This window comes from Halichoeres trimaculatus, unplaced genomic scaffold, assembly GCF_033239565.1.
Source record: "Halichoeres trimaculatus isolate MK-OKI-2021-1 unplaced genomic scaffold, fHalTri1.1 fHalTri1_scaffold_16, whole genome shotgun sequence".
Taxonomy (NCBI): Eukaryota; Metazoa; Chordata; class Actinopteri; order Labriformes; family Labridae; genus Halichoeres; species Halichoeres trimaculatus.
The window spans coordinates 25004651-25021006 of record NW_027437194.1 but is presented as its reverse complement, the minus strand read 5'-3'; the positions used below and the strand labels follow the sequence as shown (position 1 = coordinate 25021006).

The window sequence follows — 16356 nt, the reverse complement described above, 5'->3', positions numbered from 1 at the left end:
TATTAAATACTACACTAGATATAGTATTTTTTGATGATGGATTTTCTTGGCTGGAAACTATTACTTTACAGAGAGGTCCATAATCTGCTGCTGATATGTTGCTTGGCATGCAACATGCTAGGTGAGTCCTTACCTGCCTAGATTCACTGCAAAAACTGAAATTTTACTATATGATAATATACTATATGTTTTTGTCTTACAAAGGTGCTTGTCAAGACTAGAATAATAATAATAATAATAATAATAATAATAATAATAATAATAATAATAAGACACTTTTCTAGACTGGTCAAGTTTGTGGCTCATATTTAGCCTAAAAAGACTTCTTTTTTTTTTTGCATTGTGAGATATCAGTAGATTTCAGGATTTCACCTCAGAGGTGCTTCCTGATATCTGTTCCTGTCCTGTGGGCTGCTCCAGTTTCAGCTGAATGTCCTTTTGGTAACCAAAGCTGATGGTGATATCAAACAAAAAAAGTGAGTTGCTGGGAAACAACCCTTAAATCTTTACCTCACATGGTGTTCCCATTGAGCAGGTGACTAATTACAAATATCAGGGATTTCTTATTGATTGTGAGCTCTCCTTAAAGGTCCACATCACCAATCTTGTCACTAAATTTAGGGTGAAAAAAGGTCTCTTTCACAGAAATAAATCATGCTTCTCTCTCAGAGCTCAAAAATTTCTTGTATCCGCAACTTTCCTACCATTGCTTGATTAAACATGTCCCATACATGTCAGCCTCTGCCAAATGTTTGCAGCCCTTGGATGTTGTTGACCATTGTGCACTGTGAGCTCTATGCCATGTCTGGCTGGCCTTCTCTAAAAACTTGCAGGTTCACTCACTGGCTGTCTCTTATTTACAAGGCTCCCTGGAAAACTTTTGTCTACTTGTTCCTCGCGTCAGGACTGAAGTGGGGAAAAAGTGTCCAGCTTTGCTGTCCCTTATGCTTGTAATGCTCTACAGACTGACATTAACCTGTCTGAACTCATGTCTCTGCGAGCCTTCCATTCCTTACTAAATAAAAAACAAGAATCTCTGGACCAGTGCCGGTGTTTTGGAAGTTATTGTTTTCACTCACCTCCAGCACTTTACTTTGTAATTTATTTTGAAGTGTTGTTTTAATTGTTCTTTTAATGACGTTCTTTTACTGTATCTATTACTGTACCTATTTATTTATTATGACGTCTGCTGCAGACCTCTTGGCTAGGTCACCCTTGCAAAAGAGATCCAGATCTCAATTGGTTTCTATCTGGTTAAATAAAGGTTAAACGAAAATGAAAACCAATTTTTTACTTGGTGTGCACAAGAGAGACTGTTTGTTCTTTGCTTTGATCTATAAAAATTAAAAAAGGTACCATGTTGAGGTACCTAAACATGTCCCTGTGACTGTGATGAAGTAGAAGAGTAGGTGATTTTCCATACTGTACATCAGGGTTCTCCAACTCCTACCCTGGAGGGCCGAGACGCTGCAGGTTTTCTTTCCAACCAAAAACTCCACCAGCTGATTTCACTAATTACCTCCCCTTCAAGCAGAGAGCAGGGACTAATCAGCGAAATCAGTTAGTGGAGTTTTTGGTTGGAAAGAAAACCGGCAGCGTCTCGGCCCTCCAGGGTAGGAGTTGGAGATCCCTACTGTACATAAACACAGCATTGCAAGGTTACATACCTTTCATTTTTTGAACCGCTTATCTTGTTCAGGGTTGCAGGTGGCTGGAGCCTATCCCCGCTGTCATTGGGCGAGAGGCGGGGTACACCCTGGACAGGGCACAGGGCTGACACATAGAGACAGGCAACCATTTACTCACACATTCACACCTATGGACAATTTAGAGTGTTCATTTAACCTGATGAGTTTGTTTTTGGACTGTGGGAGGAAGTCGGAGTATCTGGAGAGAATCCTCGGGGAGAACATGCAAACTCCACACAGAAAGGCCCACCACTGGGAATCGAACTGGTGACCTTCTTGCTGTGAGGCTGCAGTGCTAACCACTGTGCCACTGTGCAGCCCCACAAAGTTACATATTGAATAATAAATATGTTAAATTGACAAACTTTGAAATTTTATTTAAAAAAAAAAAAATTGATATTTATTACCCCATAAAAACACACAGAAGTTCCTAAAATTGGTACCGTTGAGTACTGATACCGATTGCCAGGTACCAGGCATTGGTACTATATTAGTTCAAACGTGAAAGGTACCCATCCCTACACAAAATAAACCAAGAAATCTTAGTGTCAGTTTTATATCTGGATAACATGCACTATGAAGTTTAACTTTGGGGTTTTTTTTCGTATCTTGTTTTTTGTTTTTCTTCTCCCATTTCTTCCCCACCTCCAATGCAGGAGGGAGCTCTCATATACTCTGCTCCATTGGCTCATTTAAACATATTCAATTAAAAAAATTATTGCGTTAAGTTTGTTGTTGTTTTTTGGGTCCATAGAGTAAAAGAGACCATAACCTGTATAATACACAGATGTCTTGTTTGTGATGTCACCCATTTGTTTCAGATACAGAGTTTTGACGTCCATTGTGAGTGGATTCCATAATAGATAGATGAATCGAAATGAGCTTTGTTGGAGTTAAGATGAGGTAAAGAGACAGGTCCATCTATGTCCGTCTATTAGGAAAGTAGTTACTCCCTTAAATGGGAAAAAAAACTGGTCAGTTTAAGCACTTTAAAAATATCTATTTATTAAAAAAAAATCTCCCCTCACTCAGTGTTTGCTGATCAAGAAATGTGTTTTAGATGGAAATCACTTAACATCAGCATTTTTGACTGGATTTGTTTGTGCTGTGTGTTGTTTCTGCTTTTCTAACACATCTGTATCTGCTATGATCTGATATGAAAAAAAAAACGCAAGTTGGTGCTTGATCTCAGCGCCAGCTTTGATAAAACTCACCAGGATTCATGTAATCCTCTTGCTTTGAAAAATGATTGTATGTAGCTTGTAATCAAATTAAATACTACATCTTAGATATATCATTTTTGTATGATGGATTTTCTTTTTTGGCAGGAAAACATTTGCATATATAATCAGTCATTTGAACACTGTGAGCATTTTTCTTCTGAAATACATGTTGTAAATAGGACAGAAACCGCACCATGCACCTGGAGCTTTAGGTGTTTAAGTGAAAGAGGAGCTGATGTCCACTGAAATAAAAGTGCAGCTGTGTTTTTTTCCTGTATCTCACCCTCTCTAAAGAAACACCTTTCTCTCATGTGGTTACCAAGGAAATTAACAGGAAATGTTGCAGTTATTGCGGTCATTGTGACAGAAATAACCGGTTCACTTTTTCCATTTCAAGTTGATGACAAACTGAAAAGGAAATATGGTGACATTAACCCGCACAATAACATACTATACCTTAGATAAGAGGAAGTACAGCTGTCATCTCTTCTTGTTCTTGTTTCTGAACCCTACTCGTGGGATCTGCTTAAAGAAAATCTTCTCTTAAAGTCTTACACTGGATTATTAAAGAGAGGGTATTGTGCTTCTCTAACTAAATACTTGTGTTCTGTCCCTCTGGTGCTCCCCTAGTCACTGCATATGATGAACAGCTTAAAGAAATCCCTATTTTTCTTTTTCTGGTGTTTTGGAAAAACCCTTACTTCAGTCTCTGCTTGAAACACTTTAGTTTAGCTGCTGTCTCTTTAAGGCTCCCAGCTCTACAAACCCCTTCCTTCTGATTGGTCTGCTCTCTAAAGGTCTGTTGGGGGGCAGAGCCAAAGGCAGACCTTGGTGTTAGGGCCCAACATTTGTGTTATTACCCAGTTAAAAGATCCTTTTGCAATGACCATATCATTTCAGCAGCAGGCCAGTCTTTACACACTCATGGTTCAGCCTCTCAGAGGTCATGACTAGCTTGATGGGTTGACACCCTGTAGCAGCCAGCAAAGAGGCCAAGGCCTGCTTCTTAAAGAAGTAAACACCTGTAGATCACTTCTATCAGATTATATCCTGGACAGAGTGATATGTTTGTCTTTAAAGTTTATGTAGAGTGGACATGATTGTTTTAAATGACTGTGGTGTTTCCAGTTTGTGGTCATTATTCTTTCAAACAACAGCTTCAAGGAAATCTAGTTTTTGTTTTTTAGTTCCTGAATGTAAAACTTTTGCAGATTTTTCCCTGCCAACAAAAAATCTGCATCTTTCAGGATTTTTTGCAGTGGTTTCTTTTTGTTCTCTTACTGAACAATCTTCTTTGTCGTGCATGGTTACTGAGCTCTTTCTGACATGTTGTGTCAAAGGAACACAGTGATCCAGGTCACTGTGCCCACTTCTCATAATCTGAAACAAACACATGCAGATAGGCTGTTTGTCCTGACACTAACAAAAACAGAAGTATTTAATGTGTAGCTTCTCCCTGATCAGTTGTTGTGTCATAAAACCCAGCACTGGGAGCTGTCTGTGGTCCTGCAGGGGTATTTTTCAAGACGCAAATGTTGCAACAGACCTCTTGTTGAGGTTTGTGAAGGTTTATTAAATCTACTGCCCTCTGGTGGTATCTCACCCCAACTGAAAGGCAGCAGAGGGATCAGAGCTGATCTACTTCAGCTTTTTTAGATTTGTGCTCAGAAATATTTCCACTTTGACCTGGATACTAAAATGAAATGAGAGAGGAGAGGGATGAGCCATATTTTCAGGTTTTTACGCCACATTTCACATGTGGAACTGCAGGGACACTATGCCAGGCTGCTCTTTGTCCACTTCAGCTCTGCCTTTGATACTATACTCCCAGAACGATTGACAGGAAAACTGATGGATATAGGACTCCCGGCCTCCACCTGCTACTGGCTCAGACACTTCTCTCCAACTGGGTACAGAGAGTCAGAGTTGGCCGCCACTTCTCCACAGCCCTCAGCCTCAACACCAGCTCTCCACGTGCCTGTGTCCTGAGGCCTCTGCTATATCTGTACACAAATCTAAAGGTCTACAGTTTCATTTAGCAGACACTTTTGTCCAAAGCGACTTACAACACAAGCAAGAACATATGTGACTGTGTCAGCACTCACCCAGACAACACCAAATCATCAAAAGTGTGGTTGTGAAAAAGGTCCAACAACGGCTCCACTTTCTGAGGATTCTCAGACAGATCAACTTGAAGAGGAAGCTGCTGACTGTCTTCTACCACTGCTGTATTAAGAGTGTACAACTGTGCTGTTCTGTGACACACAGGAAGACGCTACAGAGGGTTATCAACACCAACCAGAACATCATCGGCCACCCTTTCCTCTCCCTACTGGACCTTTTCAGCACCCGGTGTCTCAAGAGGGCCGCAGCAACCTGAGAGACACACCCAGGACATTGTGGTAGACGTTTCAGGATGCTAAAAGCATGGATAAATAGACTCAGAGACAGTTGTTACTACAAGGCCATTGTTAAACTGGAACATTTGACATAATCCTGTGTCATTCAACCTCGGGGTAAGTGCAATAATTGTCTAAATTGGATGTGCTGCTTGTTTGCAGTGTCTGTAAAAAGTCTTTTAAATTGTGCATAGCTCTGATACATACAGCATTGGTTAGTTATTAACGCTTTAATGTTTCTGTTTTATTTATTATTTTTCACATCTTTTGCACTAAGAGGAGAGCTGTGCACTATTTTTGTTGTGCTTACATACTCTGTACTAATGTTCAACAACAATAAAGACTCTAATATAATCTAATTTGTCAAATTGAAAAGTTCAAATACATGAAACCTTTACTAATTTTCAAGGGACAAATTCATGACTTCTCAGTGTTATTACAGAAAGAAAACTATATATATAATTTTTTTTTTCTGGAGTTATTCCTCTGTTCTTATGTAATAATTTATTTTCAGGGAGGCTTCAAATACAGATAAAACTGATCATATAGTACAAAATCATTTCAAAAGCTTTTCTGAAAAAACAACTGTCAGTCAAAAATACTGTCCTAGCACTAAAGAGAGGTAAAATCAACAGATGAGTCTCCTACATTATTACAACATGAGTACAAAAATCAGAATATCTACAGAATAAATAAAAATGTTCTCTAGAGAGTAGAGCAGATGTCTACTGAGGAAAAGTCTTTGGTGAGTACAACCCCAGCCCTTCTGGCCCATTTTTTCTTTAATTTACTTTATATTTATTTTCAGAGATCATCACTCCTTTCATGGCTGCACAGATTGAGGATCTTTAGTGTGTATTTTCTCTTGTATACTTCACATGTCAGAGGTCAGTTTTTGGCGCGCACTCTGTCAGTGCAAAATGGTGATGCTGCGGTCAGTCACAGCACAGGCCGCCAGCAGAGGTCCGCTGAACGGGTGTGTGAATGTGTACAGAACAGCAAAGGAGTCCAGCTCATAAAACAGCAGAGTCTGAGTTGGCCAGTCCAGCAGTAGGCCGATCCTCTGGGGTCGACTCACCACCTGCAGCGGCACCTTCCTCCCTGCGTGGCAGAAAGAATAGTCCCCGTCGTAGTGGGACAGCACCCACGACTTACTGTTGTGACCCAGCCGCGCCTCGTTCCCTGAGCCTTTACGCTCCAGAGTGGTGTAGCAGACTCCCACCTTGAAGGCGCCGCTCTGACCCACATCCACCACCCAGCTGTAGGTGCCAGAGGACATGGACAGTGACCCCAACGCGTTGGGCCAGAGGTCGAACCGTGCAGGGTCGTAAGGCGGGGACAGGCGAGGTTTTTTACGGAGGAAGGTTAAAGTGCAGAAATCTTCAGACAGCGAGAGGAGAGGGCTCACGGTGCGCTCATCAAACTTCAGATAGGGGGATCCATAAGCTGTGGAAAGACAATAAACATGAGTCAAAGGATACAAAATGCACCATTACCTCAAACTTTCTGTTTATTTTTTTTATTTTTATTTTTATTTTTTCTATCTTAGAGCTGCTATTAAAACATCCACCAAAATATTTTTTTTTTCAATTTAAGTTGTAAAAATTAAAAGTTGTAAAGTGTTGGACAACTTAAATTAAGGCACATTTTCTAGTTTTTCTGTTTCACCTCTTGCTGAAAATACTTCCATACATTAACTCAAGGCTCCTGTGAGGAAGCTTTGATCTGCGTGGGTTTGGCGCCCCCTACAGTGATTCTTCTCTCATTGTTCCTAATGACAAAACCTCATCCTGCTTTCTTGTATTTGTTAAATATATCACACAGAGTGGATCTTTGCAGTGAACAAAGCCTGTTTTGAAATGAACATGTTTACATGCACAGTTTAGTCCAGCTTCAGTAAAAACTTAAGCTCAATTTAACTAGACTACTACCCCTGTAGTCTGCCCCCTACTGCATCCCAGAACGATTGAAACTATCGCCTTGGTCCACAGAAAAAAACACAAGTACTTTTAGGGTCTGCTGTGTTAGAGGGTATAACAGACTTTTTAATGTTGCTCTGAGGAAAGAGGATCACAAAGAGAGGAGGAGAATTAACAACATGAGTCTGATTCTGTCCAAGGTTTCTGCCCGTTAAAGGGACCCTTTAACCCTACTTGGTAAATGCTGCAAGGTCCTGTACTCATGGTGGGTTAAGATGAGATAAGATTCCTTATCTTGTCTTGCTGTTGGGTTTCTGCTGATTTTTTTTTTTTTTACATTTACGGGTCTAGACCTGTAAATGTTGTAAAGTGTCTTGAGATAACTCTTGTTATGATTTGGCGCTATACAAAAAAAGACTGATTGATTGATTGATTGAATTAGAGGAGCAAGATGCAGCTTTGAAACGCCCCCACACCATTCATTGTATTGGAACAACTAACTTATATTGTCAGGAAACATGGTCACTTTTAATTGAGTTTCTAGGCTGGTACGAAGCCTATTTATTTGGAAAATGGTGCTGAGTTGTTTTTGAGTTGTGTGTTGTGTATTTACTTATTTTATTTTATTACTTTAATTTTTCTTTTTTTCTTCTGTTTATTATGTATATTTATTTTATTTTGAGGTATCATGACATCAGTTTAATGTATACTCTATGTTGACTGTAAAATTGTTATTTGTCTTGTCATATAAAGCACAATAAATATACTGTTTAGATAACACCACAAGGGTTAAAAATGGAGTAAACATCCTATAAAACAGTGACTGGTAGGCCTTGAAACAGATCATAATAATAAATCAGTTTTAAAACAATGGATATTTGGTAAGCTGGGATTTGAATAGTTTTTTATGTAAATGTTAGAAATAAAAAGTTTGGCAAACATCATAAAAATCAATATCAAAGCATCACTTCCCAGTTTTTTATCAGATATTTTTCTAATTCACTTCCCTAATAACGACAAGTCATACTGTTTAGTCTACTATCACTGGGATAACAAAATTATTTCATGATTTTCCCTGTTAAAGTTTACTCAGACGGCAAATTTAAATCTGAGAGTTGAGCAAAAAGCAGTTTCATTTGAAGCTTTGTTCATCTCCTCTCTCACCTCAACATGGTCTCAGCAGACGTCTGTCTAACATGAGTCTGTTTCTGCTGTTAAAGGAAGTTTTTTCTTACCCCTGTAACTGTTAATGCCGCAAAGGTCTCTACTCGTGATGGGTTAACATGAGATCAGACTCCTCATCTCGTCTTCTACTTAAGTTTACCTCAGTTTAAGATATTGTTGATATAAACAAACTTTTTGTACTGAAATAAAACAGAACACACCGTTTGGCCCCAGCATCACTGCAGAGGCCCACAGCCCTCTGAGCAGCTTACTCTCACTGCAGGCCAGGTTCAGGTTCAGCTGGTCTGTGTCACAGGGCTCCCCAACGCCTTCTGCCTCCTCCACCCTGACCCACACAAATACACACACACACACACACACACAGCAAAAAGAGGAGACATGTTATCTTTCCAGAATGTTTTTAGCAGGAAATAAAAAGTGTGTCATGTGTCAAAGGTTACCTTTCAGCGATCTCCTGCACACTGGTCTGAAAGCAGAGACAGGAAGTCAGTGGTTATGTATTTCAGTCATTTACAGTCATCATTAACAGGACGTCATTACAGCACAAGTCCCTCTGCTCCTCGTCTCTCACCGCTAGCTGTGCATCTGGACTGTGTGTCAGGGTGTGCACCAGCCCTGAGCGTGTTTGTGTCAGACTGGAGAGAGCCTGGCTCCAGTGGGCTCTCTGTGTGAGGAGACACTGCTCCACCCGCTCCTCCTCTCTCTGCACCTCCTCCAGCAGACGCTGCTCCTCCTCCTCCAGAGCTTCACGTGCTGCGCTGACCTGAGCCAGGACCTGCTCCCTCGCCCTGCTGGCTGCAGACTACACACACACACACACACACAGACGGACAGATGTGAAGAGGATAAATCAGACTGTCAGTAGTGGTCAGTTACAGATTGAATTAAAGAATCACCACTTTAAAAATATGACTGAAAACAAGTACACCAAACACACCACGACATGTTTCTCATTTCAAATAATCCCCAAAGTTTATAATCAGAGGTGATTCAAATTAATCTCTTTAAGGCTCCTCCTGCAAAAACAAAATATTTAGACCAGAGCATGATTACCTCTCGTGGCAATAAATACACAACACAAATTTTTCAGCTGTAAGAGATTTACTCTTGCAAAAAGTAACCTCTTGTTGTAGGCAATGATATGCACAACTTAATGCACTAAAAATTAAATAGAATCAAATGTTTATGTCTTATTTTTAGTAAAAAAAAAAAAAAAAGTCTTATTACACTTAATGAGCCACATTCACCTGTGAATGTAAGAAAACCTTGTACTTGATCAGTTTCTTTAATAAGAATAATGGAATAACACAAAAACGTATCAGTTTTCTGGCAGCATTGGCAGATTTCTTCACTCTTGACAAGCAGTTCACGCATCATCTTTATCTTTTAAGATCCTTATCTAGACTTGCCAGCTGAATGTGGCTCATATTGAGACTAATAAGACAAATTTTTACAAGAAATAAGACAAACACTTGATTACATTTCAGTTTTTCCATATGTAATTACAAGATGAGTTTCCTCTCATGTAATTAAGGTTAATTTTCAGGACTAATTCAGGGCTATTGTTTTTACCTTTCTTTTATAATTTCACCATCCATAAACTGCTTCAAAAAGGATTTTTTGATGAAATTTTCATTATATCAGTACTACAATTTCACACATGCTGGGACAGAGAATTGAGACCATCAACCAAAATTTACAACTAATTACTGTGTTATTTCTTATCACATGAACAAAAAAAAGCAACACATCCTGTTGTTTAGGATTTTAAAAGCAAGGGTTATCTAAAAGTCAGCAGAAAAGTTCCCAAAGTTTGGATCCTGGAACACTGATGAGAGTCACAAGGTATGACGCTAATCATTAATTTCATTATGAATGCACATTTTAAAACTTTCTGAAGTAGTGTTTTCTAAATGAACATGGTGTGGCAGAACAGACAGCCATTATTTTCAGATTTTTTAAAAAAATATACAAAAAAAAAGAAGAAAAAAAGAATTTGATTTATTTGATATTTCTAAAAGCATGCACTCCAGTACTTTTACTCAAGCAATAATCTGACCAAGTAATCTTCACCAGTAATGTAGTCACTGTAGTCACTGTAGTCATTTTAAAAACTTTGACTTAAGTATTGAAGCTGTGTACTTTGTCCTGCACAAATTAAAAGTAGGAAAAGCAGAATTCATGGGCTGTAAATGCTAACACTTCATTGAAAGTTGGCGAGACATCCTCTTGGATTTGAGCTCATGACCTGTCTGTTTATATTTTGCTCAAGAAACTAGATGCAGTAAATCAGGCTTCTGGTTTATATTTCTGTATTTAGAGCCAAGATTGGTGATACTTTTGTATTTTGGGCTTTGGACTTTTGATTCTTTGGCTGCTAGACCAATTAATCCATACAACAAAGACCAGCTTGGCTTTAAAGAAAGCATACTATGTAAACAAAGTTACCATTAAAACTGTCAGTGTAAGAAGAGTTGATAAAATTTTACTGTGCAAACAATTTTTTTTTCCTGCTGCCTCAAACTGAATGTAAAGCCGTACATTTCTACTTTTGTTTCCTGGAGTAAAGTCATGACTGCAGTTTGTAGTGACTGAAGATAATCTGACAAACCCTCTCTCTGTTTCAGCTGCTAAAGCAAAGTTTTAACTCTTTTTTTAATTAGATTTTCAGATTAAGACTGAAGACAGGAAAGTGTGGTTGCTTTGGGCCTTTCAGTAGAATAAAATTCTTCTTCTCACAACCACCTGCTAACCACACATCATCTTACTTGTTCAATAATAAAGTCTGTTATGAAGGCTAAGGTTGAAGGCTTTCAGGGTTTCCTAACATTTCCAGCAAAAATCTGATAAAAAAAAGTGAAGCACTTCCTTTGCATGCTGGTTTTCACACTCCTGATCTCTGATAAACATTTATAGTGTTGAAAAATAAGCCTTTGTTTCCTCCTCACATTTTTAAGCTCTCTAAATAACTGGATAACAACACTTGTTTTCTTGCAGTGTAAAGATAGTAAACTCCTGGTCTCAACACAAAAGTAAAAGAAGCAGACATTCTCAGTTTCTGTAAATCTTTAAGCAGCTTTCTCCTTTGTGCCAAAATCAGGAAACATGGTGGTCAAACTGTGACATTTCCTGTTGCTCGTAAACTGCCAAAAATGTTGACAGTTGGTTACAGAGATCGTTGATAACTCAACAAGTTCCTAAAATACGTCTAAAACAAACAAGTATATAGATATATGTTCCTGGCAAAGATGTTTTTCATATCTGAGACAAGCCATCCAATGTCAAAACTCTGCCCTTGTGAAACAGACTAAGCCCTGCTAATCTCAGGGTTTCAATATTTAATATAGCAAGGTGTGTGTGATCATTAGTGTGTGGTTGCGTGGGAGGAGATGAGACGCATTTCTCACCTGGAGCTTTTGCTCTTTCGCTGTCAGCGTCTGGTCGATAAACTTCTCAATCCTCTGAGCCTGCAGCTGTATTTTCTCACACACATCCACCAGTTGATTCTAGTGAGCAAACACACACACACACACACACACACACACACACACACACACACACACACACACACACACACACACACACACACACAGAAACTGTGGTTTTAGAGAACGATCCTCACACCGCCTGAACAGCATCAGCTTGAAACTCAACAAGAAATTCCTGTCCTTTCAAATACCAGGCGGAGGAATCAGGGAGGAATAAGACATGCAAACTGTGGCACACCCAAAACTAAATATACAAGTGTAGCTGTGTCCTATAGTCTCAAAAGATGCATTTCACATTGCTTGAGTGTCTTGGTACTAGTATTGGAAAAACTTTACAAAGTTTTTGAGTGAAATTGAGTAAAACAAGGGTGGTGCCATTGATTTAATATGATAACTCATAGTCTAAGATATCAGCTTTCTGTAAAGTGCTGGAAAACTGTCACAACATGTTTTCTATGACAAAAAATAGTCTGTAAAAACACATCAGCCAGATCAGATTGTCTTCCAACAGCAAAGCAGGGTGCTTTATGTTAAAATAATGCAAGTTAGCCTATACACTGCAGAAACTTAAATCTAATGAAGAGTTACCATCTTATTTTAAGTAAAAAATAGTAAGAAATGTTTTATTGGATGTTAAAGGAATTTTCCTTTTTTTGTTTGTGGCTGCCTGTAACCTTAAATCAGGTAATAACCAGTGACAATAAAAAACACAAGACTAATAATACTTTTAACTTTTCCATTTTTATTACTAGTTTAAAAAGTCGTATTAGACTTAATATGAGCCATAATCACCTGACAGGTCCAGAAAAGTCTTATTCAAGATATAAATGTGAAAGCATGATGCTTAACATGCAGTCCAGGTGTCATTTTGGCTTTGAATACCTTGAAATGAGTCAATTTTTTTGGACTGTGTCAGGTGAATGGTTAATAAGACTTTTTTCTTTTCTTCTAAAAATAAGACTAAAACTCTTGCTTAGATTTCAGTTTCTGCGGATTAGCGTTATTTTAATGTTATGTTATGTTATGTTATGTCACAGTGATGTAAATGCGATTTTTCTGTGATACTGCTGCTTTTCCTGTTTTGTTTACTCGTTCATGTGGGCTGGGCTTCTTTTTATGACACTAAACTAATCATATGACGAGTAAGACGTAAGGCATCATTCACATATCAGTTCAGAAAAGTCTATTTAAGCTGATTGTATATCTAGAAATAATTAATCTTGCTCATTTTTTAAGTTTAAACACCTGTGAAGCTCTCCACGTGACCACTTACCCTGACCGCTGTTACTCTGGTAACCAAGGGGGTCACCGTGTGTCCATGGCAGGAGCCCACAATGGCGCAGTGGGAGCAGATGAGCTTCTGCTCGGTCGAACAGAACCTGTCCAGCTCGGCCTCATGTTCCACACACAGCTCACTTTCACCGGAGAAGATCCCGGACTCGGTGTCGGTGCTGGTGTTCGCTCCTGGTGAGGTCGCTTCACTGGAGCCGTCAAAGGAGCTCTTGTCCCCCGCCTGCTGCTGCTTCTTCACCCCGTCGCCCAATACGGTGAAAATGGGCTGCTCGAAATCCATTTCCTCGAGGCTCACGTCGTTAAAAGACTTGTTGTGGTCGAGGGGAGAAGTCGGGCATGTTAGCTCGCAGGTTATGAGCTCCTCAGTCATGGCACAGGAAGGTAGCAGGTGCACCTGTACAGCGCAGTCATACAGGTGGAACAGGTGAGCGGAACACGGAAGTAACACGGACACCAGAGGTCAGAGCTGACACAGAGAAAAAGGGTTTTTCTCGTTTTCACCTGTGTGTCAGTTTACAGCTGCCTGTAAAGTTACGTCATGTTACCACCTGTAACAAACTGGGATTTGACAAAGAGCTAAAAACTCATTGCATACCTTCCTCCCATGTTTGTTTCAGTATGATCCCTAAATACTTGTTAATTCCTCAAACACAAGTGGAGCCCAACCATAAAAAGAGGAGCCTAAAGTGGGTATTCTTTAATTTTTATCCATCCTCTATAGAAAAAAACATGTTGGAATCCAGACACCAATAAACTCTGAGGTTCTTGGCTCAACAGTTTACTTCACCAGAAAGATGTAGCCTACATTTTCCCCCAGACTAGGAGCTCTGAGATTTCATGCTATTTTTAGTGTGGTGTTTTGATCAGTTTGCAGACAGTTCAGGGATTCCTACAACATATCAACTGCATACAAAAGGATTGAAAATCTGCACACATTTTGTGTAAAGCATTAAGCATTGCTACTTTATGTTGAAGAAAAAAATATATATATAAGAATTAGTTGGCTCATTAGTGTACTTTGTTTTATCCCTTGATGCTGGTAGTACAAGTGTCCTGTTTCTGTAGTGATTCATTCAGAAGGAAATTTGACCAAACAAACAAACAAAGCTTGGCAATAAAAGGTTTCTATCCATACTTATCCGACTACAAGCTTAGAATGAAGCTGTTTTTGTCAAAGTTGCAGGAAACTGGTTGAAAACAGATCATATCTACAGAAATTCAATCCAGCTACTCCTCCCAGCTCCAGACTGGATAGGGGAGACTGACATGTCTTGGTTAGCACAAGGTGGGTTTCCACACATTTCACTTTGAAGAGATAACAACAGGGACACTGAACTGCCATTGTTTTAAACACAAAAGACTGTTATGATGGGAGAAATACAAAGGACACTGGTGTTTTAAAGCAGAATGAACTGAACATGAAGTTTATTGTAGAAGAAAGAGTAGGCTTCATCCTATGACAGTGAAAAGCTTTTGGGAGCATTGGTGTTGTTAGACCCTTTTTTAAGAGTGCTGAAGCACTTCCACATCTTCTCCCAGCACCAAAAAAAAAAAAAAAAGTTACAGACATGTGCCCTACCAGGTTATTAATTCAGCAAGTAACAATTTTAATAATTTAAAATAAAGTGAACCTATAATAGTGTAATTCAAACATACAACTGTAATTACGGGTCACGCTGATGCTTTACGTTTTAATCCAGAGTGGATTCCTCTGATCCTCCTCTTACCTGAAAAAACAGAAATCATACCAATGATGATAAAAGTACTTCTCTTTGAATTATTTTTTTGAGGGTTGGTTGAAACGCCTGCAAGAAACTCTCAATATTACAATCTCTCTGTGGGGTTAGTACTCCTAAAACTCAGATTCTAAAATCATCCCTGATTGGGAAGAAGTGAGGGTCACATCCTTTTATTTTAAAAAGAGTGGTTTTGAGCATAGATTTTCAAATGGATAATGTAAGAGTTGTAGATGCTTAGAGGAAGAGAGTTCAGAGCTCTGCCCCCTCGAGTTGGTGAGATGAAGAGAAGGTTGTTCAGGTATGACTCTGTAACCCACTTGTCATTTTTATAATTCCATATCTTTAGATAAGTCATTTGGACTTGTCAGGTGATTGTGGTTCATATTAAGTCAAATGAGACTTCACCCAAATAAGATTTATACTCTTGCTTAGTTCTGAGTTTTTGCAATGTGACATTATTGAAGTAAACAGAGAGAAGGCTTCAAATGAGATGTTGTATGGAAGATTGATGTGGAAACACTGCTGTCATTCAGGTGTCACTTTGAATTAAAACAAACAAAAAAAACAATATTTTAGTTATACCTGGTTTCAAAATAGAAAATGGGAGAAAAAAAAATCATATGTTTGAGGTTTTTGCTCATCAATATCACAGTCATAGTTTTTCAAGACTCATAGCCCAGTTTAGTACTGCCCCAGTCTCACAGTCTCTGTAATATGAAACCTGACCTCTAGGGGGAGGTCTTTCACTTTTCTGCCTGAACTGAAGCTGTAAAGCATTCATAACATTTGGAAAACCATGACATGAAAAATAAGTCAAAGGAAACCATGACCTGTGAAGCAACTGAAATCCTCTATTGTGCAAGGATGGAACACAATTTTGCTTTTAATACTCCAAAATATGTCCTCCTATGTTCACAAATGTTTAAAGTGTTGTTAATAGAGGTGATGCAGCACAAATCCTCCAGCTACTTCACATTTGACACGTTTCTGAATAGAAAACCCTCTCTTTCAGCAGTCTCCCTCTGTCCTCAAGTCCAGTACTCACTGCACCTGCCAGCAGTTAAGCTGTTGTGTGATGTTATGTAGCTGAAGAAATAATAGCAATTTGCTGGCAGTTTGAAATCTCAGAGAAGTCTTATTGTGTTGTCTCTTTGTATTCTGCTTTACACTAGGAAGATGATTTTGTATGCATTTTTACTGAACAATAGCCACTTTTATTCTTTTTAAGTCCTTTGGAGGTGAAGTCTCAGTCTAAAGAGGTTAAACACACAGAACATCTAATATTAATTCTAATACTTTGTCATTATTGCTATATTCCGAAATAAAAATGTATTTTAATGGTCGCTTTCTTATGTAATGACATTTTTGATGTGTCCGTCAGTCCAGAAGTAAATCACTGTAGATGGTTGCATGTGGATGCAC

At 38.9% G+C, this 16356-nt stretch overlaps 1 protein-coding gene across 1 annotated transcript; it reads right to left on the bottom strand.

The window, feature by feature from the left end:
• Positions 1-5907: 5907 nt before the first annotated feature.
• bspry (B-box and SPRY domain containing) lies at positions 5908-13653 on the bottom strand. The gene is made up of 6 exons (XM_074690736.1): positions 13176-13653; positions 11822-11920; positions 8986-9216; positions 8855-8880; positions 8615-8739; positions 5908-6756 (listed from the first exon to the last, which is right to left on the bottom strand). The coding sequence occupies exons 1-6, from the start codon at positions 13563-13565 to the stop codon at positions 6221-6223; spliced, it is 1407 nt and encodes a 468-aa protein (XP_074546837.1). The 5' UTR covers positions 13566-13653; the 3' UTR covers positions 5908-6220.
• Between the last annotated feature and the right edge of the window lie 2703 nt (positions 13654-16356).